Genomic DNA, 21,709 nt, shown 5'->3' on the forward strand with positions numbered 1-21,709 from the left:
CTGTTTGAATGAGACTCAATCTCCCTTGAGTCTCTGCAGAGCCCAGGAAAGAAGCAGAGGGACAGACGAAATCTGAAGTCATGTTCCTGGTTCTGACTGTGACTGTGTGGTGTAGTTTGGTCAACCCATTTCACTTTTTCTTTTCATATTCAGGGCACTCTCTGAGCTGTGTCAAGGATGGCATGTTTCTTCCCAATGTTGTCACTATGAAGGAAATCTTACTGTGCTGGCTGCCATCAGTTCATAGCAGGGGCTTGAAGATTAAAGGCTTTGAAACTCTGGTGGGGCTTTGGGGCAGCAGTAGTGGATGGGGATTCAGGTACTTGGAGCAGCAAGCTCTCAGAGCACTTTGTATATGCCTTGGCATTGCACAGAGGTGTGATGACTTACTTATATAGCTCAGCACTGTGGACTTTCAAGCTTTGTCCTTCCCACTGCTAGCACCCAGGCTTCTTGTCCTTCTTTTTAGTTAGTCCAGTTTGGATTTCACTAGTGGTCACACATACACACAGAGTATAGAGAGCACACTCATAAAAAATAGTTGAGAATGGAGTTCAGTAAGGTATGCTGATCAGCCAGAGGGCTCTATGAGATAAGCATATGAACCACCCACCTGCTGACAGACAAACAGCCCCTGCTGGGCTCTCTTTTCTCTACTTGTCCGTGGATGTGTGAATGGATCAGGTTGGAATCACCCAGTGATTGACTGAAGGAGTCCTAAATCCTGTGACATTTACTTAATGCATGAGACCTTAGAGCTCTCCAGGTAGAGATGAGAGACTGCTCATGCATGACCAAACCCCTCTGATTTCATCACCAAATCTGATGAACTGTTACACAGTGAGATGGGGTAGGAATCATCTGTGTCCTTTTAGGTCATCCTGTCAGGAGTTACATTGAAAGACAAGACTCTTATCTACCTTTAGAGGTAATTACCTGTATTGAGCTAAATCAGGAACAAACACTGAAGTTACTGCAGCTCAGCTGTGGATGGTATCTTGCTAAATTTATAATAAAGCAATTACATTTTTTCAAGTGCTTGTTTCATTAGGTTATTGTATGACATATTGCAAATTAATCTGTATTCAAGATCAAAGGATTCAGGTTTTTCAGTCACATGAGGTCTGAGGCACCTGTAAACAGACAGGAAATATGTTTTCCTTTCTTTTCTCTTCAGCACGTCGATTCTCTAAGCATGGTTGCAAAGGCTGCTAAAATAGCGGAACGGATGGTGAACCTGAACACATATGATGACATTGCACAAGGTATGGCCCACTGAGAGGTGCTTCTGACTCAAGTCTCAAGTGTCAGTCCTGCAGACAAGTACCTACAGCCACAGCAAGGACAGGACAGGACAGAACAGAGTAGAAAAACAGAAGTAAAACGAGCAGGTCTAGGAACCTGCTGACTCACACAAGGCAAATAGCACATCAGACCATGGGCAAGCAAAGACCATGGCACATTAGCCCTGCTCTGATCTGGCTGGGGACAGCAGGTCTGGTGAGCACTGCCCTCCCTGCAGCACTTCCCTCCCTCAGCAGGTACTTCACTCCTGGATGCAGGTGCTATGACAGCAGCCACAGCAGAGCTGATCCCTGCTCACATACCAACCATGGCAATGTGCTCAGTCTTGATGTCGTTTTACAAAAGTAATTTTGCTGCATCCACTCAGCTTCCTCCTGAAGAGCCATGTCCAGCTCTGGGAGTGTCCTGAGGTCACACCTTGCTCAGAGCTTCTATTTTCATGTTAATTTTTGTCTGCTGATTATCAGTTTGATTTTTATTTTTCCTATGTGTGAGAGGGCTTGTTAAAATGCATTTAAAGGGCTGAGTTGCTGGTTTGGAGTCAGGACTTAAGAACTGAGACAGATTTTACACTGACAATTTGGTTGTGCAGAGGCTGTGAGGATAACAGATTGTCTTTTAAAGCTTCCCTGACATTGAACTGTGCTGATTTATTTCTGATTTATGTACTGGGACCTTTCCTTGATTTTTTTTTTGTTTAGATTTTAAATATTTTGAGGATGCATCAGATGAATACAGAGGCCAGAAAGGAACCCTCCTCCCACTCTGGAAGTTCCAGTATCAAAAAACCAAGAAACTTGCAGTTACTGCCCTCTCCTGGTAAGTCTCTTCATTCCAAACTTAATCTCGACTGTTGCACTGGGGAGTGGAGTGGAATGGAATGTAAAGGGATCTTATGAGGCAGGGCTGATTTCTCTGGAACACGGGTTTGATTTGTTACAGTCAGCTGCTTGGGCAGCACTGAAACGTGCCTGGTGCTTCTGGTTGCAGAGAAGATTGTGTAAGGCTGAATGTGACTGGCTTGTGCCCTTCAGCAGAAACTGAAGGCAGAGGAGACTCTGTGCATCATTGGGGAAAAGCGAGCATGGTTAACAGGGCAAAGAAAAGTCCTTTCTTGGAAAAGCTGGGATAGATGTGTCATATCTTTGAACAGTATGCTGTAGGAATCAGCCCTGCATAGGACAGCCCCAAAAATCCAGCTATGTACTTGAGTGCTGACCAAACACTTCTTGAGCTCTGTCAGACTTGGTGCTGTGACCACTTCCCTGGGGAGCCTGTTCTTGTGCCCATCCACCCTCTGGGTGAAGAACCTTTTTATAAGATTGAATGTAGCTCTCTCCTGATGCAGTTTTTGATGCCATTCCCTTGGCTTCTGTCACTGCTCATCATGGAGAAGAGATCAGTGTCTGCCCCTCCTCCTCGCAATGACATTTTGAGTGCAGTGAGGTCTCCCCTCAGTCTCGGGTTCTCCAGGCTGAGCAGACCAAGTGACCTGAGCCACACCCCACACAAGGGCTTCCCCTGCAGACAAGACAGGTATTTTTGTACTGGGATCTTGCACAGTTCAGTGCAGTAGGCATTTGCCCTGCAGTCCACTTTCACATATTTTGATCAATCCAAAAATGATCACTGATACTTGCAAATCTACTCTCTTTCGTTCTGCAATATTATTGCTATGGTTATTACTGTGAAAAAAACCCCACTTATCACCAGCACAAATGAGTCCTTTCACTTTTTAACACGCCTGATGCTCCTCAAAACTGGCTTGGTTCATGCACTGAGCATGAGACATACCTAGTCAGACCCTGCCCTGTGCTCCCCCACAGTTAGGCCTCTTCTTACTTGTTTGTGTGAGCATGTTTGTGCCTTGATAAGGAGAATCTGTGAAGAGACAGAGCAGGATTGCCATCTTCTGCCTTTCAAGCCACTGTGGTATTATGTAAGAGAGTATCACGCATGCAGTTGTGTGAGAATTACAGATAACAGTAAAAATGGGAAGTAAAATTGGGAGAAAAGGCATCTTTAATAGGTAGTTTATACTGCTATTAAATTTGCCTCCAGAAAATGATAAGAGAAAGATGACTCTGAAATTGGAAGAATTACTCCAAATTGCTTTATGGAATAAGCTTTTGTAATTCAATTTTTATTCTCTCATTTTTAGCCATGATGATGCATTTAGTGAAAAGAACAAGAGCATTAGGATGCCTAGGTACTAGCCCAAATGAAAAAGGAGAAATTAAAAGAGAAGTGGGTTTATTTTATCAATTCACAGTAGCAATTCAGAGAAAATACTCATAGATAATTTCCACATATGTTCATTTCATGGAATTGTTCCCCACTGGTTGTGCTGTGTGAGCTCAGGGATAAACAACAGTACTGATCTTTGTCCCATGGAAATCCTACGTGCAGCAATCTACCACCCACAGCAGAAGTTGTAGAGAGAGTTGATGTTTTTCAAGTAAAGGGACTTTTGAAGACATAGTAGATGGCTAATTGCTCATTGCCAGTATTTACCACAGGAAATACAATGTTCACCAGCTGGGTCAGAAGGGAATTTCCCTTCCTGATTTGTGGTTGTGATCATGAATTTATGAACTGATAGCTGTCTCTGGAAGCATCTTTCATAATTTAATAACAGGTAGGGAAAGTGAGTTTATTGATTTAGAAATCCTTTAATTCTTTCCACTGAAAGATGGAAACCTATATATTCCTGCCTTTTTGCTTTCCTCAAAGATCTAATTTTTAAAAGTAAACTTCCTGCAATTGTGAAATGGATAGGCCAAGAAATGCTGGAGATTGACGTGTCTGTCTTTTTATCCTTTTCATCTACTGTTTTGGTCTTCTAATGTTCTGCTTTTTTGTGCATCATGAGTTTGGACGAGTTACTCACAAACTTTATTAGTGCATATGGTCAAAGGGCAGAACCCTCAGACTGAGTGGAGTCCTGTGAGAATGAACTCTGAAGTTAATGTGTGAAACACTGTGTATTGCTGTGGAACTACATGGTTAATAATAAATGCCATCTTATATATGTTTTCTCATTACAGGAATCCAAAGTACAAGGATCTATTTGCAGTGGGGTATGGTTCTTGTAAGTATTAAATGCAAAAGAATCACTGAGAGATTTAAAATATTTAACAGTTGCTCTGAGATCAATTCAGACAATCCTCTGAGGCATGGATTGCATCTCATAGCAAGAACTCAATTTTATAGCAATAAATTGAGATTTGACTCAATACAGGGATTAGGCCTTTCCATTCCATGACATGAACATTCAGAAATATATAGGCATAGACAGCAATTACTGTAGGACTATACCAAATTTAAAACAGGATAATGTGATACATAATGGAATTGCTGAACTATTCTTTTTTCCTTTGTGGTCTGGAGAACAGAAATATACATGATTTCAAAAGAGTTTAGATAGATTCATGGAGGACCAGTTTGATGTTGGAGGGATAAATCACCTGATTCAGTAAGTTGATAGCTGTGAGTTGCAGGGAGCTGAGTACATACAAGGGGACAGACCTGTATTTGCTGACCTTCTCAATTTAAACAATTGCTACATGTTGGTGTAAGATACTTGACTAGACTAGCAACAGGAACCTTTGTTATCATCCCAAATATGTCTTTATTCTTATGTCTTTTTCTGTGCTCTGACAATGGAACCAGGTGGGTTGTCTTCATTTATACTGGTAAGGACTGTGCTCTGCTTGCAATATTGAAAAATTTCATTTTCGTTTTAAATTTACATTTTTCTTTTGACTTTCACTCCATCTGAGTCTGGAAATGTTCTTGTTAGTTTGCCAAAATGCTTAAATTGGCCTGACGCTCTTTTTAATTCAGCAGGCAGCAGCTATTCTGAAAAGCAGATTAAAATCAGCTTTTGGAAAAAAAAGCATGGTGTGGAGTGCTCAGGATGTCCTTACCTTGTACAGCACAGCAAAATCTTATTGTTCTTAAATCTCTGTGCTGAGAGAGTGCAGGAATTTAGCAATGCCTTCCCACTGCCCTTCCAGCCAGGTGGCAGAGGAGGGATACAAGCTCAAAGAAGGTCATCTCCCTGTTTAACCTCTTCCATAACCTGTTCATTTAATTGGTTTAATTTCATACACTTTGTACACTAGGCTTAACAGTATGCTTTCTGGGTTGTGCAAAAGTGTTAGTTGGTTCTACCAGGGCCCACTGTGCCAAAGGCAATACAGAGATGCGAAGGGAGGGAGACTCTAACTCAGTGGTTTGCCATGTAGGTGACAAGAGAGCCCGAAATCTTCTTACCCCATTTTTATAGAGGACAGAGGGCATAGCTTGTCTCTACCTGCTGAAGGCAACTAACAGCTGAGTTTCTGCTCTCGACTCCCCCTTTAGTCAGCATGGAGAGGTCAGCACATCCAGAGGCCATCTATCCTGATGCTCAAGGGAGGAGCTAAGTGGCTCTCTGGAAGGAGTGATCCCTCCTCACGAGTGAGCTGAGGCAGAGCACCTAGCTGGATTCATCTCACCACTTTATTGTCTCTTAAACGACTAAAGTGAGGTGAGATAAATCCCGCCCAGAGGAAATGATCCTATAGTCACACAACGACTGGGATATCTTTGGGTCTGCTGTGGCCATAATTACATCAACAGTCTTCTGAGCAGCAGGCATTTGGGAGCGCTGCCAAAATACAAGTAACACATTTGTCCTGCTGCCTAAAATGTAGTTTTTGAAACTAAAGATCCTTTGTTTACTATGGGATCTTTAGTTTCAAAAAGTACTCCAGAGTGGTGGGTGCTTTCTTTACAGAGAGGGCCCTAGCCTCTCCCTTGCTTTTGTACCCTATTTCTGCAGTCTTCTCCAGTGATTTATTTGGATGGGGTTTCTGATGCTAACGGTGTTTCTTTGGCATGAGACAGGCTCTTCTGAACAAGGAAATATTGTCATCGTAATTTGCAATTCAGGGTTTATGCTGCCTGGCTGGAACTAATTTTCATTCCCGTGAGGAGGAGCTGTCTTTCTGTTTTTATTTTTGCATAAATGAGATTGCTGGGTTTCTGGGTACACTGTCAGCTTGCAGTGCAGGGTTCAGAGCCTCTAGTGGGTGTTGGGCTTGTGTTCTGCCTTTCTGATGGGAACACTATGAATACAAGCTCAGGTCTTTGCCATCACCTCAGTTCATGTTCCAAAAGCAATTGTGCCTCTGACAGGCTTCAGAGGTGGCTTTTTATGTGCAGCTCCAACTGTCAGCACATGAGCTGAGTAGGGAAAAACATTTTCTCCATGGCCAATGTATTTTATCCCACAGTTTCTTTGGATTTAAGGGATGTAACTTTCCACTCAAGGATGTTTGAAGAGTACAGACTCAAACACAAAGCACTGGCAACCTGAGGTATTTGGCAAAGATGTCTACTCAGTTCTTCACAGTCTGAAGTAGGGCTTTATGTAGGCAGAAGAAAAGCACATAAAGATATATATACTGTTCTAACTTTCTAGTGTAAAACCAGCATAAGCAGTGCTGGCACAGGGTCCCTGCACTGATGTGACTGCATCCAAAGTAAGAGTTGCTGCAGCTTTGTGATCAAACTAAATTGGTGTCAAATCCAGACCAGAGCTTTCATGGAGGTGAGCTGTCTCTTAGTAGATGTCCTGAGGCTCCCCAAAGCTGAAGAGTAATCGTGGAACACAGAAGATGGAGCAGCTCTGGTTGCACTCTCCTAAAACATAGAGACAGGTAAATACAGGGAGATAGGGCATACTTACTGGGCAATCTTGTATTTTTCCTTTTCTCAAATGAACTGCCCAATGACCATGGATATTATTTTATTTACTGCCTTGCACTGAGTGAGGCTGATGGATGGTTGGTCACTGCAATAAGGGTATTCCCAAATAGGACATGCTTAGGATGCTTCAGAAGAAATAGCGAGAGGAGAAAATGAATCAAGAGGCTTTTACAGCAAGGTACTGCCTCTTCCTGTTTGCCTCTCTACTTTATAGCCATTTTCAGAATCAGGCACTTTAATTAGAGATTAGAATCAAGAAAATGAAAAGTAAAACTGGTGCACTCACAGAGGGAAAAGTCATTCTGCAGGGACTGAGAGGAGATATGCATAGAGATATGCTATTTGCCTCCTCTTTTTCTTCACGATGCCTCATTTCCCTCTATCTAGAAAACAAATAGTGGAAAAAAAAATTAGTAGTGAATTCCCAATCCACTACTCACTCAAAAGATTGAATAAAAACAAAGATGAGCATCATGTTACACCACTTAGGTTTGTACACAGCCTGTTTCAAGCCCCAGAGATTTATTCTAGGCCAAATACTTTGTTTTCTAGCAAAATATCTTTCAGCCAAATACAAATTTGAGGGACACAAGTAAGGCGTCATAGAATCATAGTGTGGTTTGGATTGGAAGGAACATTAAAGATTGTTCAATTCAAATCCCCCTGCCACTGGCAGGAATCCCACTCACTAGATCATGTTGCTTAGGATTTCAAACCAGTCCTTGAACACTTCCAGGGATGGGACATCCACAGCTTCCCTGGACAACCTGTTCCAGCTTGTCCCTGTCTCACCTTCTTCATAGTAAAGAATTTATTCCCAATATCAAATCTAAACTCTCAGTTTAAGGAGGTTATCCCTTGTTCTGTCACTATCTGCCTATGTAAAAAGGTATCTCCATCTCTTTTATAAGCCTGCTTTAAGTACTGGAGGGCCACAGTGAGATTTTCCCAGAGCCTTCTTTTCTCCAGGTTGAGCAACCCCAACTCTCTCAGCCTGTCTTCATAGTGGGGGTGCTCCAGCCCTCTGATCATGCCTGTGATCTCCTCTGAACTCACTCCAACAGGTCCATGTCTTCCTTGGCCTCCAGAGTTGATCATCAGGCAGTGTAAAATGGGATGGAAAGTGCTAAACATTGAGGAGACAAGGGCTGAAGAGATTATTGTGATGATGATGGCTAAGCCTTGGCTCCCTTACCCAAATTCTTGAGTATCAGGATTGAGAGCTCTTGCACCCTAAGAAAAATGTATCTAAATGTCTCCCAGCTCTTATTCACTCCTTGATCTCTGAGAGTCTTTTCCCAAAGGGTGGCACATGCTAATGCTTTAAACAGCCAAGATTTAGGCTCTGGCAGTGAGATATTTTTTAATCCAGTTAGTGTATGCTCTGCTGATTCAATGCCATATAAGTTAAAATCAAATCTTATTATATACTTAACTGGATGCTGAATGATTGCATTCATACTTTTGCTAGTAAAGTTATCCTGTCAGTCATCCTGACAAGAGGGATGGTAGTTTTGACAAGACATTTAGCCTCTCCTTAGGTCTAGGGATCCAGATAATAGGTGAGATAATTCAGCAGGATTGGAGTCCTACACTGAAAGAAGCCCACTGCATACAAATAAGGTCTGTGATCATTAATTAATGTTAACTACTTGTTAGCTGTTCCTGAAATATAGATAAATCCTTCAAGTTTTCAATGAGATCTCAGTCAAATTATGGAAATAAAAATTGAGAACCATAGAATCATAAAATGTCCTGAAACGGAAGGGACCCACAAAGATCATGGAAGCCCAACTCATGTCTCTACACAGGATGATCCCCAAGAACACTACTATGTGCTTGTGAGTGTTTCCAAATGCTTCTTGAACTCTGTCAGGCTTGGTGCTGTGACCTATTCCAGTGCCCAGCCTCTCTCTAGTGGAAGAACCTTTTGCTGATATCCACCTTAAACCTCCCTGGCACAACTTCAGGCCATTCCCTCAGGTCCTGTCACTGGTCACAGAGCAGAGATCAGCGCCTGTCCCTCCTCTCCCACCATGAGGAAGTTGTAACTACAATGAGGTCTGCCCTCAGTCTCCTCCAGGCTGGACAGACCAGGTGACCTCAGCCCCTCCTCACTTGGCTTCCTCTCAAAGCCCTTCATCATCCTTGTTGCCCTCCTTTGGATGCTCTCTGGTAGCTTTATATCCTTCTTTTATTGTGGCACCCAAAACCGCACCCGGAGCAGAGCAGGACAATTTGCTCCCTTGCCCAGCTGGCCCGATGTCCCCAGGACAGGGATGTCCCTTCTGGCTGCCAGGGCACTGCTGACTCATGTTCAGCTTCTCATCAACCAGGATCCCCAGGGTCCCTTTCCCTGGCACTGCTTTCCACCTCTCATTCCCCTGTCTGTCTGTACAACCAGGGTTGCCCCATACCAGAAACAGAATCCATCACTTGTCTCTGTTAAACTTCATCCAGTTGCTGATTGCACATTTCTCTAATATGTCAAGGTCTCTCAGCACAGCCTCTCTGCCTTTGAGGGAAACATCAGCTCCTTCCAATTTAGTATCATGGACAAACTTGCTTAACAGTCCTTTGAGACCTAAGTATAAGTTGTTTGTGCAGATACTGAAGAGCACTGGGCCCAAGATGAAGAACCCCACCACAGACCAGCTGTCAGCCTGAGGTTATCCCATTTACCATAACCCTTTGTGTTCTATGCATCACCCAGTGTTTACCTACTGCATGATGTAATTATCTATCTGCAGACTGGACATTTTGTCCAAAAAGGATATTTAGGGAGTCCAGCTCTTTGATACATTAGAAAATCATGAAAAAATAGAACTGAAAATAATTTTAGAAAGTTATTAGTCTATCTCCATGTAAGATAATACTTTATTTAAAACATGGTTTGAGGTCTAAACTTAGTCCACCTAATGATGGTTGCATGCCCTATAATTCCTGTCATCATTGACAGCATACCCCTGTAGATGACAGGCAAGCCTTGTGACAAGGACAGAAATGTATGTTTGAGAAGCAGAACATTAGAAAGCCTGAAAACTTTGATTTAACAGTGTAGGCTGTGGGCTTAAGAAGGCTCAGTGTTACAAAATGTGCCAGATGTTTGCTTGTGTTTTCTTCTCTGCAGTGGTAGATTTAAAGGTTGTGATGCAAAATGTGGAGCAGAATCTGGAATGGATTTACATAACAAGCTGCAGTTAAATTTGGTATTTTCTGATGAATGACCAAAGAGCTTCAACTAAAAGCACCAAGTGGATTGAATACTGCCTAAAAAATTCACATCTTTGAAGCAGCTCTCAGAAAGTCTCTTCCAATATGTTTATGTATTTAAATTATGTTCCCAGAACAGGCAGAGAAGACTCCTGGGAGCAGAAATCCCTACTAATCTTTCTCTAAGCTACATAGTTTGTTTTTATATTGGGAATAGAGATTTAAGACCTTGCCAGACAGAGAAAAACCATTTTATATTGCTGTGATGAAGTTCTTTGCCTAGTATGAGGCTGTGTATACATGCAATTCATGTGAGGGGAGTGCTCTGGAGAGGAGGAGCAGGCATGTCCCCAGTCACATTATGGCCTGTGTGCTGGACCAGGTACAGCACTGACTGTCAGAATTTTAGACCCCACAGTGAAGCTATTGAAGTTTTCTGAGTCAAATGCTACAAGAGGCTGATAGAGATTCATGTGGCCCACACATCTCACTCAAAGAGACGTTCGTGTTGCAGTCTGGATTCTCTTTGCTCTTTGGCATACATTTGTATGCTGTAACAGATTCCAGCCTTTGGAAAAACTGGAATTTTTTTCATTCAGTCATGTTCCCAGCATGCAAGTTGATAAATGCATCTTCAGAGGTAAAAGATCCATGAGGCTCACTCTCTGTTTTGGTTACAGGATTGAGAACTGCATTGTACCACCATAGAGTCTGAGTTTCCTTTTAGTTATGAATGTATTTTTAATTGATATTTTTGTATTTGTACTGTAAATTGAAAGACTGTCCCCTTTTTCAAATGCTTGTGATGCCATTTATTAATGGTAGTTGGTACAAGAGTTAGTGGTATCAAAATATCAGCAGTGAAATTACGTTGAGGAAAAAAAGAATACAATCACAGAAATAAAACATAGTGATTGTATAGTCACCAGTGATTTTAACTGACTATATTTAAGTTGCTACTGTAGGGGTATATTACAATACAGAAAAAAAGCATCAGTAGAATAAGGAGAGAGAAGAATTAAGAGGGAATTTGTAAGTTTTATTTGTGAATTGCTGTAGAACATTTGTATGGGCACTGAGTATACCCACAATCAAACAGGAACACCCTGGAGGACTTGGGCTTGCTATGTACTAATTTAAGAGTGCTGTTTGTACTATGTGATTTTTAAAAGCTGAAAGGAATTTTCCATTAATACATTGTATTAATTAGAAGAGGCTGCTGGGGAATGAAATAGGAAATAAAATGTAGCAATCAGGTGCCTCTTAGGCAAGCATATCAAAAGCCATTAGTAACTAGGTCTAATGCTAATCTATTATTTTATCCATGAAATCACTGCTGACAAAAAGTTTTGATGAGACTAATATCTGTGAGGTGTCAAGAAATGGAACAAGCATTCAAGGAGCAATATACATCCCATTTTAGCAGAATACAAGGCATCACTCTGTGTTATGGTGTTCAAAAAAATTCAAGCTGTGTACACATACAGAGAGAAGCTGTATTTTCAGGAGCAATCATTTTTAAAAACTTTTCTGTAGAAAGTCCATGCTGAACTTCATCAGAGTTCCTTGGATCTATGGAGAGGAAGAGTTGCAAAGGAATTGAGGAGCTGAGAGAAATTTTAATTTAATTTAATGCTGAAATGACTACCCTGGAAAGGCATGCTCATCACTGGTGACATGCCAAGGAGAAGGGTGACAAATTGGGAAGGGTTCAAAAAAGAAAGAATGATCCAAGAGCAGGGCAACTGACCTGGGAAACAAATTTAAGGAATTGGGTTTGTTCAGCTTGTCAAAGAAAAGCTTATTAAGTCATTGGATTGTGGTCTGTTAACTCCCTGTATTGGGAAAGGAGATCATGTAACAAAGGGATCTTTAATCTGGCAGACAAATGATGTAACAAGATCAAAGAAAAGCTGGAGCTGCATGAATCAGGCCAGACAATGTGTGGCTCTTAATAGCAGATGAGCAATTGAGAACAATTAATTTTGGCATGTGGTAAATTACCATCTTCTGGAAAATGTAAAATGTGGAAATTTTAAAGATTTGATATTTGTTCTCTGAAGTTTTGGTCTGTTGAAGATACGATTTCTTCATTTAAAGATTTAAAGTAGTGAAATCTTGTGTCCCTGATATCTTGTATTTTTCAGGAGTCTGATTTATTCACTCTTCTAACCTTTTATGGGCTTCTTTCTGTACTGTCTGCCATTTGAAACTTCAAAGTTCATTTGCAAAACATCTATATCCTCCCCCGTGGTCTGACAGTCTTTGAAAAATCTCCCTAGTGGAATCAGTGTTAGGAATTTAAGCCATCATACATCCGGTTTATTGAGATAGCCAATTGTGGTCAATTAAACATAATTGCACTGAAAATAACACTTTAGAATCTGTTTTCCAAATACTGAATATCGTTTACCACATATTTAGGGAGAGAAAGGACCTATTAAACTATCAACTCTGTTAATAAATATAACCTAATAACCATAATACATCAAGTGTATCATATGAAAGATGAATTTAATTTGGAGACTTAATTACTGATTTGTAATATAACTTCTGTGAGCTTTGCCTGGTTTTTCTGAGCCTTAACCTTTTAATACATGTAATTTTCAATCAACTCACAATATTAAGTTTTGGTGTAGCATTTTGTTATGCTAGAGATGGTAAAGAGCTCCATTGGCATGTTTGGGAAAAAATATATTAACAAATTTTCTAGAGCCTGGGGATCAAAGGAGCTGCTGAGACATCCTGTTGTGTCTCCAGTGCATTGCAGGCCATTAAATTCCACCCACCTACCTCTCTGTGTAGACTAGTTAGTTTGATAAGTGCATTTTTATCCACACGATAAAAATACACTAATTTTTGTACTGTAGAGTCCTTATCTGTTCAATAAAACTAGTCTGACCCCTTTCCTTTCTTAGCTTTGTCTCTGGAAATGACTCCACTTAAGCTATTGTGGGAATTCTTTTCTTAGCATTTGGACAGCAGAATTCAAAGATAGACAGGTTTGCTCTCTTTGTCGTCAATGTCAAGGGGATGGTCTTGTGATGAAAATCTGCCAAAAGATTTTCTAACCATCCATATTGAGACAACTCTTGACTCACTAGGAGAAGACAATCTACAGTTATTGAGGACAGGCAAAACAGTTCTAAACACTCTTTCTTAAAAGGATCAGTGTTTTCTTTATTTTAAGTATTAGTTTCCCCACACACAGGTGTTGTTATGCCTGTGTTCTATCACATAAAACGATATGCTTTTATTTTGCATTTCCTCCAAATACAAAGGTTACATTTTCACCACGGCTTGACTTTTCTGTAGCAAAAGTTCTTGAATCAATTCTATTTCTCACACTCTAGTCTAAGTAGCAAAAAATTTGCCAGGCCCTGATGCTCTAGTGGTCCTGACCATCTTCACCATCATATCTTCTCAAGGACAGTGGGATGAATCCTGACTTCCCACAGAGCCCCTCTACTGCTGGCTGTGTTATTGTGCTTGGGTATCAGCTCCCTATCTCTTACCTGCATGGAACCCTGACACATGACCTGTTTTCCTGATAGTCCAATGCTTAGGTCAATAAATAGCAAAGCAAAATCTGGATAAAACACAAGCCAGTGTTACTTAACTGTAATGTATTTACTCCTGCCACATATTTAACTATTTTTCCATTTCACTTTGTATTTTAAAGGGCTTGGTTTCCTTCTGTTTGCTCTATATTTCATAGTTGAAACCTTGAGAGAGGTACAAAGTAGATTTCTTAATCTGAGTGCTTTGACTTGTATCTGAGAGATAACAGTAGTAAGACCAAAGGTTCAGCCTTCATTTTACTCTTTTCATTAGAACTTTGAGGATGAGGTTTGGTAACTTGGGTAGATTCACAAAAAATAATAATTAAATTTACTTTTTTTACCTTACAATAGTTCAGATTTGTATGTGACTTTTTTCAGAAGAATTTCAGAAAGTCCATGTAAGGGAAAACAAAATTAATTGATTAGTTTGGCCTCCATAGTGCTCCGTAAGTGAATCAGGGCTGATGAATGCCAGGAGGCATAAGATCTATTTAGGGCTTGTGTAGGCAGATGCATTAGTTTAAGGGAGAGTTTGGTACACTACGGATTTGTTCTGGTTGCCTCCCAAGAAAAGGCTCTGGATCCAGTGACCTTGAGAGGTTTCTCCATTTTCTCTGTTTGTCAGATGCAACCATGCTTGTGAAATCAGCCACACAGATAAGAAATGCCGTTGGCTCTGTAAGGTTTATTTATCAGTGAATGCATACTTTCCTGTGATTAATCAGTTATTGAAGCTCAAAAGTTTTTAAATCCTTGCTAAGAAGATAGAACTACTGTTAATCTGTCATGACTACAGGAGTGCAGCCTCTGTAGTGAAGCATTGCTGTTGAAAAACTCGATCATATAAATAATTTGTACAGAATTCTGTTATGATTTTTTAAAAGGTTATTGTTGCAGGCTTAGATATGACTGGGTGATCTGCATTGTTCAGTTGCATTCAGAGTCTTTCAAGCTAAGGATGTACTTCAGTGGTGAATCCCTGTGTGGTGGCTGCAATTTGGCAAGTGGTTCCCTGGGAGTAGGATGGGGATTTCAGGAGTCTTCTTGGAAGAATTACATGGAAACAGGTCCTGCAGGGAAGATGAGTCTGAGAGAGTTGGTTAATATTCAAAGATCACTTCTTCTCAGGCTTAAGAACATTGCGTCCCGATGAGCAAGAAATCAGGCAAAGCAGATGAGAGGCCCTGTGTGGATCATTAAAGAGCTCCATTAATCAGGCATAAGAAGGAAACACACAGGAGATGGAAGTGGGGATGGGCCACTTGGACTGAATATAGAAATGTTAACAGAACAAGTAAAAATGAGACAAGGAGGGTCAAAGCCAATCTGGAATTAATTTTAGCCAAGGATGTCAAGAACAAGAAGGTCTTCTTCAAATACATCAATAACAAAAGGAAAACAAAGGATAATGTGAGCCTGTTATTTAATTGAGGGGGAAGTTGGTAAGAGAGAATTCAGGCAAGGCAAAGTTACTGAACACCTTCTCACATTGGTCTTCATTGGCTAGAAGAACCCTCAGGGATTTCTGACCCAAAAAATCAGTGTAAAGGAATGCTGGAAGCAAGACTTTCCTTTGATCATGTTAGAGAACACTTAGGTGACCTTGACATGCACAAGTCCCTGGGCCCTGATGGAATGCATCAGCACTGAGGGAACTGAGGGACACCGTGGTGAGGCTGCTCATCCTCATCTTTGGCAGGTCATGGCAATCATGAAAGGTGCCTGGGGATTGGAATGTCACCTCAGTTTTCAGGAGGGGCAAGAAGGAGGACCCAGGGAACTACCAGCCAGTCAGTCTCACCTCAATCCTTGGAAAGATGGTGGAGCTCCTCATTCTGGAGGCCATCTCTTACCACATGGGTGACAAGAAGGTGGTCACGAGTGGTCAGCATGGATTCACAAAGGATAAATAATGCTTGATCAAGCTGACTGCCTTCTGTGATGAAATAGCTACCTGAATAGATGAGGGAAGAGTAGTGAATATTGTCTACCTCGACTTCAGCAAGACTTTTGCCAGTAACACTCCAGTGTCATGCTATAGTGCAGAAAATAATCAATAAGAACGCATATAATAAAGCATGCAAAATATCCCCTGTGCATCTTCTCTATATGCCTTGATCTGCCCCTTGCTAAACGGGACACATTAGCTACCCTTAAAAGCAAGACTGTGTATGTAAATAGCTTTTGTTACAAACCACTATAGGCAAAATATCTCTATATTTTTATGTAGTAACTTTACAAGTAATTAACTACTAGTTGTTTCTTTTCATAGATGCCCTTAAAACAGTCACTGGGACAGAAATTAAAGACATGGGGAGTGATGGAATGCTTATCTTCTTGTCTATGATAAAAATAATATATTTAAGATTGTTTTGCAAATGACATAAGGATTTATGATGTCTTCAGCAGAGTTATTTAATATATGAAAGTGAGAAAACAGGAAGAACTACAAGTGGAAAAGGTAATACTGAAAAGCATTGGGAGTTTGTCTCTCAGGGAGTAGGTAAATTTTGTTTGGTAGCTAGGAAATTTTTCCCTGAGTGTGGCATGATATTGCCAGGTCTGATCATTCAGAGATGACATGGCATTATGAGATTAGTGATTAATTGAAAGACTTTATTTCTTTTTATTTGCCCTCTATAACTTCAGGGTGGAATCTGTTTGTTTTAAAGCCTTCCTTTATTGCCATGAGGGCTAGCAGTGCTTTGGTCTGAAACAAAGCAGAAGCAGAACTTTGTTTAAATAATAAAGCTGAGACTTCAAAAGAAAACTTCCTGCTATTGCAGCATGCTGGATTTCAGGAAATTGGCAGCCCTGTTGCAACTTTTGTGTCTCTCCTCGCGTGACCCTCTAAGCAGTGTTGCTTCATGAAGGTAGAGGCAGTGATTCTCAAAAAAATGGGGTTCTTGGACCTTAGTAAAATCCCAGTGGGCTTGGGTCTTTGCAAATCCCAGTGGACTGGGAACTTGCAACTTTTGTATTTCATGTATCTTGAGAGACCAGCTCACAGCTCCTCTTTGATCCCTAGAGTACAAAAGGAAATCCCCTATAAGTCATGGGTCTGGTCTACCTTTGCTATTTTGTTGCTCCTTGCTTTTCATTTGCTTCTTTTAAAGCACCTCAGTTTGTCTGTAATGAGATTAAATTGCTCTTGTGGCTGAATTATTTATGGCTTTTAATGTAATTTTCCAAATTTGTATTCCCACTGAGAAAAGTTAATTAAGTTTTGCAAAGGCAAGTTTGAAATACATTTCAGATTTGCAGAAGAGTTTTCAAGATTTCCACTGAAACCCCCAGCTCCAGTGAGATCTTCCATATTTTAAAGGCATCAGAGTTTAGCTTCTTCCTAAACACCCCTTGTACTGCAGGATCTCTGACAGCCTCTAATCCTTCCAGGCTTCACAGCATGCTCTGAAAATTGCAATTTCCTTTTCTTCTTCGAAACAAATTCTTATCATTTCTTGCATATGGTGTTACAGCTGACAGCATGAAGTCTCAGCCTGAATATTAAGACTGTAATTCTATTTCTTGAGTTGTGGTGCAGTGTATAAATTCATTCAACTGGACTTCCAAGGTGGGTGCCACTAAAATGAAATCTCAATTAATTTACTAATGACAGTCAGTTGGGACCTTGTTCTATGTTGAGCAGCAGCTGATTCATATTTTAACAAGCTATTGTTTTCCCAATTTAAATTCTATAATTTCTTGAATCATCAGCTTTTCTCCAAGATGCACTGGGTGGTATTTGCATGATTAATCATGCAGTTTGACTTAGCACACATATTTACATAACTGCAAGATTAAGACAAAAGGCAGAATGTGGCTTCCAGATGAAGTGGAAAAAAGTTTGGCAGTGGAAAGAAGTTTCAGCAAACAGCTGCAGGTCAGGAATTCTGAAAACCACATGTCTGAGACAACTGGGCAGTGAAAGCTTTCTGCCAGAGGGGATGATGAGGGTAATACCACTTCTTACTGGTATTTTCTGTGTTGGAGTAGGAGTGGTATTTAGACAATGTTTATAAAATACTGCCGGATTGTATTCTGATTTCATGCCTAGGTTTACTAGAATGTCTGGCTATGAAATTATATCTAATTTCTGTTCATTTGGAAGGTGTTTGATGGTGTCTGTCTTCTGCATTACAAGATAAAATTTCTCCTTGTTTGTTGAAAATAACTTTTTATTAGCATGTTGGTTTGATTTTAGCCTTTGGCTATTGCAGTGTTGGTTTCATACAGTAAGTGTGAATTTTAAGAATTATATAAGATCAGGCTGATATGGGCCTCTAATTATATCTGGAGAGGCTTAATTCTGCTTAATGGCTTCTGATAAATGTGTGACACTTTTAAAATCGGTGTCTTAAAGCTTAAGAGGATAGGGCCTCATCTCCTCTTAATCAGCTTGTCTCAGCATTCTGAGACTCACTTGCTGGAGCAAAAACCTGCACAAGTGCACCTGGCACACCTTGCCTGTGGGCTTGTTACAGCTCCAAAGCTGAAATTCAGAAGTACGGGGACAGACATTGGACTGGGAATTGGATGAGGGATTTCCCACTCCAGCCAGGAAGGCAAGTAAGGATGCATTTTCCTAGAGAACAACCTCCTTCCCCGTGGCTCTTCTGCAGAGTTATTTTAATTCCTTGTGTGGATGTGCATGTACAGCATCTTGAAGCTCATCACAGCCCTACTGATGCCTCTCTATTAGGAGGGAGAGTCCTGGAAGGGAACACCTCTTCAAAATAGGGTTCTGTTGCATTAAAATAACCACAGAGGAGCATGCGTGGGATAATGACCCATCGAGTATTTTGCTACCCCTTGGGAAATTTTCAAAGGACACTGAGTATCAAGAAAGGAGGATTCTTTCTGACCTTGAGAACTATCCCCTGTTTTCACTGGAAAAATTAGGGCTGAGGGTTTACATAAAGACTCTGAAGATGCTTCAGCACTCTCCCTTTTGTGTGCTGTGCAGAGATGGAGTAGAAGAAAGGATACACCCAGTGTATCCTTTGAAAACTGTGGTAGCTGCTGTCAATCAGCTGTCTACAAATTGGATCTGTCTGAATCCTGATATTGTATGAGCAGAGTCACTCATGAGGTGTTTGGTGTAGTACTACCTGTGTTAATGGTTGCTGGCATCACCTCTGTACTATAAATATCCCACTGGATAGTCACACAGTGTTAATTCTTGCATGTGTTCATACCATTTTTACTTGCTTTTTCTAACCAAATATTTACAAACAATTCCATTGTACTCTCTGGCATTGTGAGGCAGCTCCCTAAAGGAAACCATTAATTTTCTGCTGTACAGCATTGGTTGATTAGATGCTTTGTGGAGGAGGAACAGATATGAAAGCGTAGAAATGAAAACAGCAACACTCCTGCCAAGCACTGTAGCCTGTTGCTTTCATTCATCAGCCGGTTTTATTCATTCATCTGAAGGAATGCTAGTGAATGAATCTTATTGGAGAGCTACACAGACTGTGAGGCAGCGCTCAGGAGCACAGCAGCCTCCCTTCCTTGCTGTCTTCTATCAGTATCCCTGTTCCCAACACCAGGGGTCAGCTTTCTACTGTTAATATGAAGCCCTTTCTGCTCTAGCTATGGCATCTAGCTGTTACACGATATAAGGAAAGCAACGAGAAGCTCCAGCCCTCCTCTAGAGCAAGCATACTTTACAGGAATGGTTAAGCTAGAAATACTTATGTGTTGGGTAACTTGTATCGCACTTCTCCCAGCAGAGCTATTTTCTAATTGGCTTTCTCTTCCATCCAGGAGATGCAGTTGTCTGTTTGCTCTTTAGACTGACTTTGGAGCCAATGGATGTGACAGCTCCTTCACGGTGACCTGGGATTGCAGAGTGGGCAGGATCTCTGCCTGTCTGTTTTAGTTACTTACATGGTCTTCATTGCTGTCATGTCTGAGGTTCCTTTCTGCCTTGAGAGTTTGTGTCTTTCCAGATGAGGTCATGCAATGCTGCCTTACTTCTTAATGATGAAAAAACTATGCCAAGGGGTTCACAGCTAAGAGCAAATACCCAGATCAGCATTCATCTCACATCCTGTAGAGCAGTCCTAGAGCAGCAGGCTCTATTCCAGCAATTCCCATAGAAGGGAAGTGACTCTAGAGGCACTTTTTTTTCAAATATGTTATTCAACCCTGATTGCCACTTCCCCGGACCTGTGCCATCACACTGTGATTCTGTTCTGGACAGCCCCTAACTTTTCCCAACCATCCCAAGTGAAGAGCAGGAAGCTTTCCAACTCAGCTGTCTTTGCTGGCTAGCGTTCAATCTGACAGCTGGGTCACCGGGCAGCTTTAAAGACCTAGTACTTCTTAGATTTATTTTAGGAATTGCTAGTTATATAGATTGAGTGTTACATAAGTGTAATGTCGCTATCAGTACCCAAAGATGGCAGTGTCATTTAAAATTATTATTTTTCAACCATGTCAACCACCACAGGGCCACTGAGGTGAGAACAGAGGGGGGAAATCAAAAATGGCAGAGGGAAAGAGAGATCAGCATTTTTAGCAGCTGCCCATAGTTAGATTGGTTTGTGTCAGTCATGAAACTGGACTTAAAAATATTTTCCTATCTTGATGTCCGCTCTGAGAAAGAAAACTCCCAGCTAAACCTGGAAAAGCAGTTGCAGAAATATGTGTAAGGGCGTCTGACCTGGAATATCCTATGCATTCTCTTACTTGAGAGTGGCAGGGAGAGGAGGTGCTACTTCTGTGTATGATGCTGATGAGATCTTCCCTGGAAGGTTGTATCCAGCTATTATTAGTTCAGTCTTCAAAATGGGTGTTAAAATTGAAAAAGGTTCAGAGATGAAGCACATTATGACTTACGTTTGAAAACTCTGCCTTACAGTTAAATTCTTAAACAATTCAACTTGGCTTGTTAAGGAGAAGATTAAGTAGTGATTTGATTGCTGTCCATTAATTACTTGAAGGGAAAGTAAGGAGATATCTTATAGAAAAGAACTCTTTCATCTTACTTTTTCATCTAGGACAGAATCTAGCAACTGGAAGTAGAATTCAGAGATCTCAGAAAGCTGGAAATGAATTTTTAATGATGGAAGTGATTAAGCATAGGAACAAATAAAGGATTTATTCATCACAACTATCTTCTTTAGTCTTGGAATTTACAAATCTGCATTGAACACATTCCATCATTAATTCTAGCAATATGTAAGTTACTTTGTAAGCTCCTGAAGTTAGATGGCTTGTCATTATTCCTAGGGCAGAATGGTACAAAGAAAATGTAAAAGGCCCCATTAAAGACTTTTTCTCCAAAGACTTTTCTGTCTTTTGTCCTGAGGATGAGTGTGGATCATTTTTCAGCAGGATGCATTAGTAAAAACCTGAAGGAAATCTATGTAATTTAATGTTTTCACTAGTTGAAACTTGTAAGATGTTCAGACTCTTCTTAGTTTGCCTTTGGTTTCTTGCTGCTGTAAAGCAAAACCACATTTTTTGCAATGTAAAATCTTTCTCTGTTTGTCCATGCTTAGGGAACTCAATGATACTTTTTCAGTTCTTCTCTTCATGCTTGGTAATACTTATGAGGCTGCCAAAGTTTAGAATGTAACCAGAAATATTTGGATGCTAACCTCCACTGATTTGTACAATAGGCCACTTTAGGATAAGATTCTATCAGGAATACTTTGAAAATTCTGGCCATTGAAAAATAAGGGCAGATCAAATTTGCATTTTTTTGGAATCTTTTACCATCAGAACAATGTGAAAAACAACTAATTTTGTGTGTGTGTTTTTTTAAAAAAATTATTTTGCATTGTGTGTTCTCATGGGTATCACTTTGCTGTAGTGTATGTGAGAAATGATAAAACTGAATATTTTTTAGGGTAAAATGA

At 40.6% G+C, this 21,709-nt stretch overlaps 1 protein-coding gene across 1 annotated transcript in view; it reads left to right on the plus strand.

The window, feature by feature from the left end:
* DNAI1 (dynein axonemal intermediate chain 1) overlaps positions 1 to 21,709 on the plus strand; it is a 139,660-nt gene that overhangs the window by 29,488 nt on the left and 88,463 nt on the right. Inside the window, exons 10-12 of the mRNA XM_066569125.1 lie at positions 1,178 to 1,265; positions 2,007 to 2,124; positions 4,353 to 4,396. Coding sequence (XP_066425222.1) covers positions 1,178 to 1,265; positions 2,007 to 2,124; positions 4,353 to 4,396 — 250 coding nt within the window. The remainder of the gene's footprint in view (positions 1 to 1,177; positions 1,266 to 2,006; positions 2,125 to 4,352; positions 4,397 to 21,709) is intronic.

This window comes from Molothrus aeneus, chromosome Z, assembly GCF_037042795.1.
Source record: "Molothrus aeneus isolate 106 chromosome Z, BPBGC_Maene_1.0, whole genome shotgun sequence".
Taxonomy (NCBI): domain Eukaryota; kingdom Metazoa; phylum Chordata; class Aves; order Passeriformes; family Icteridae; genus Molothrus; species Molothrus aeneus.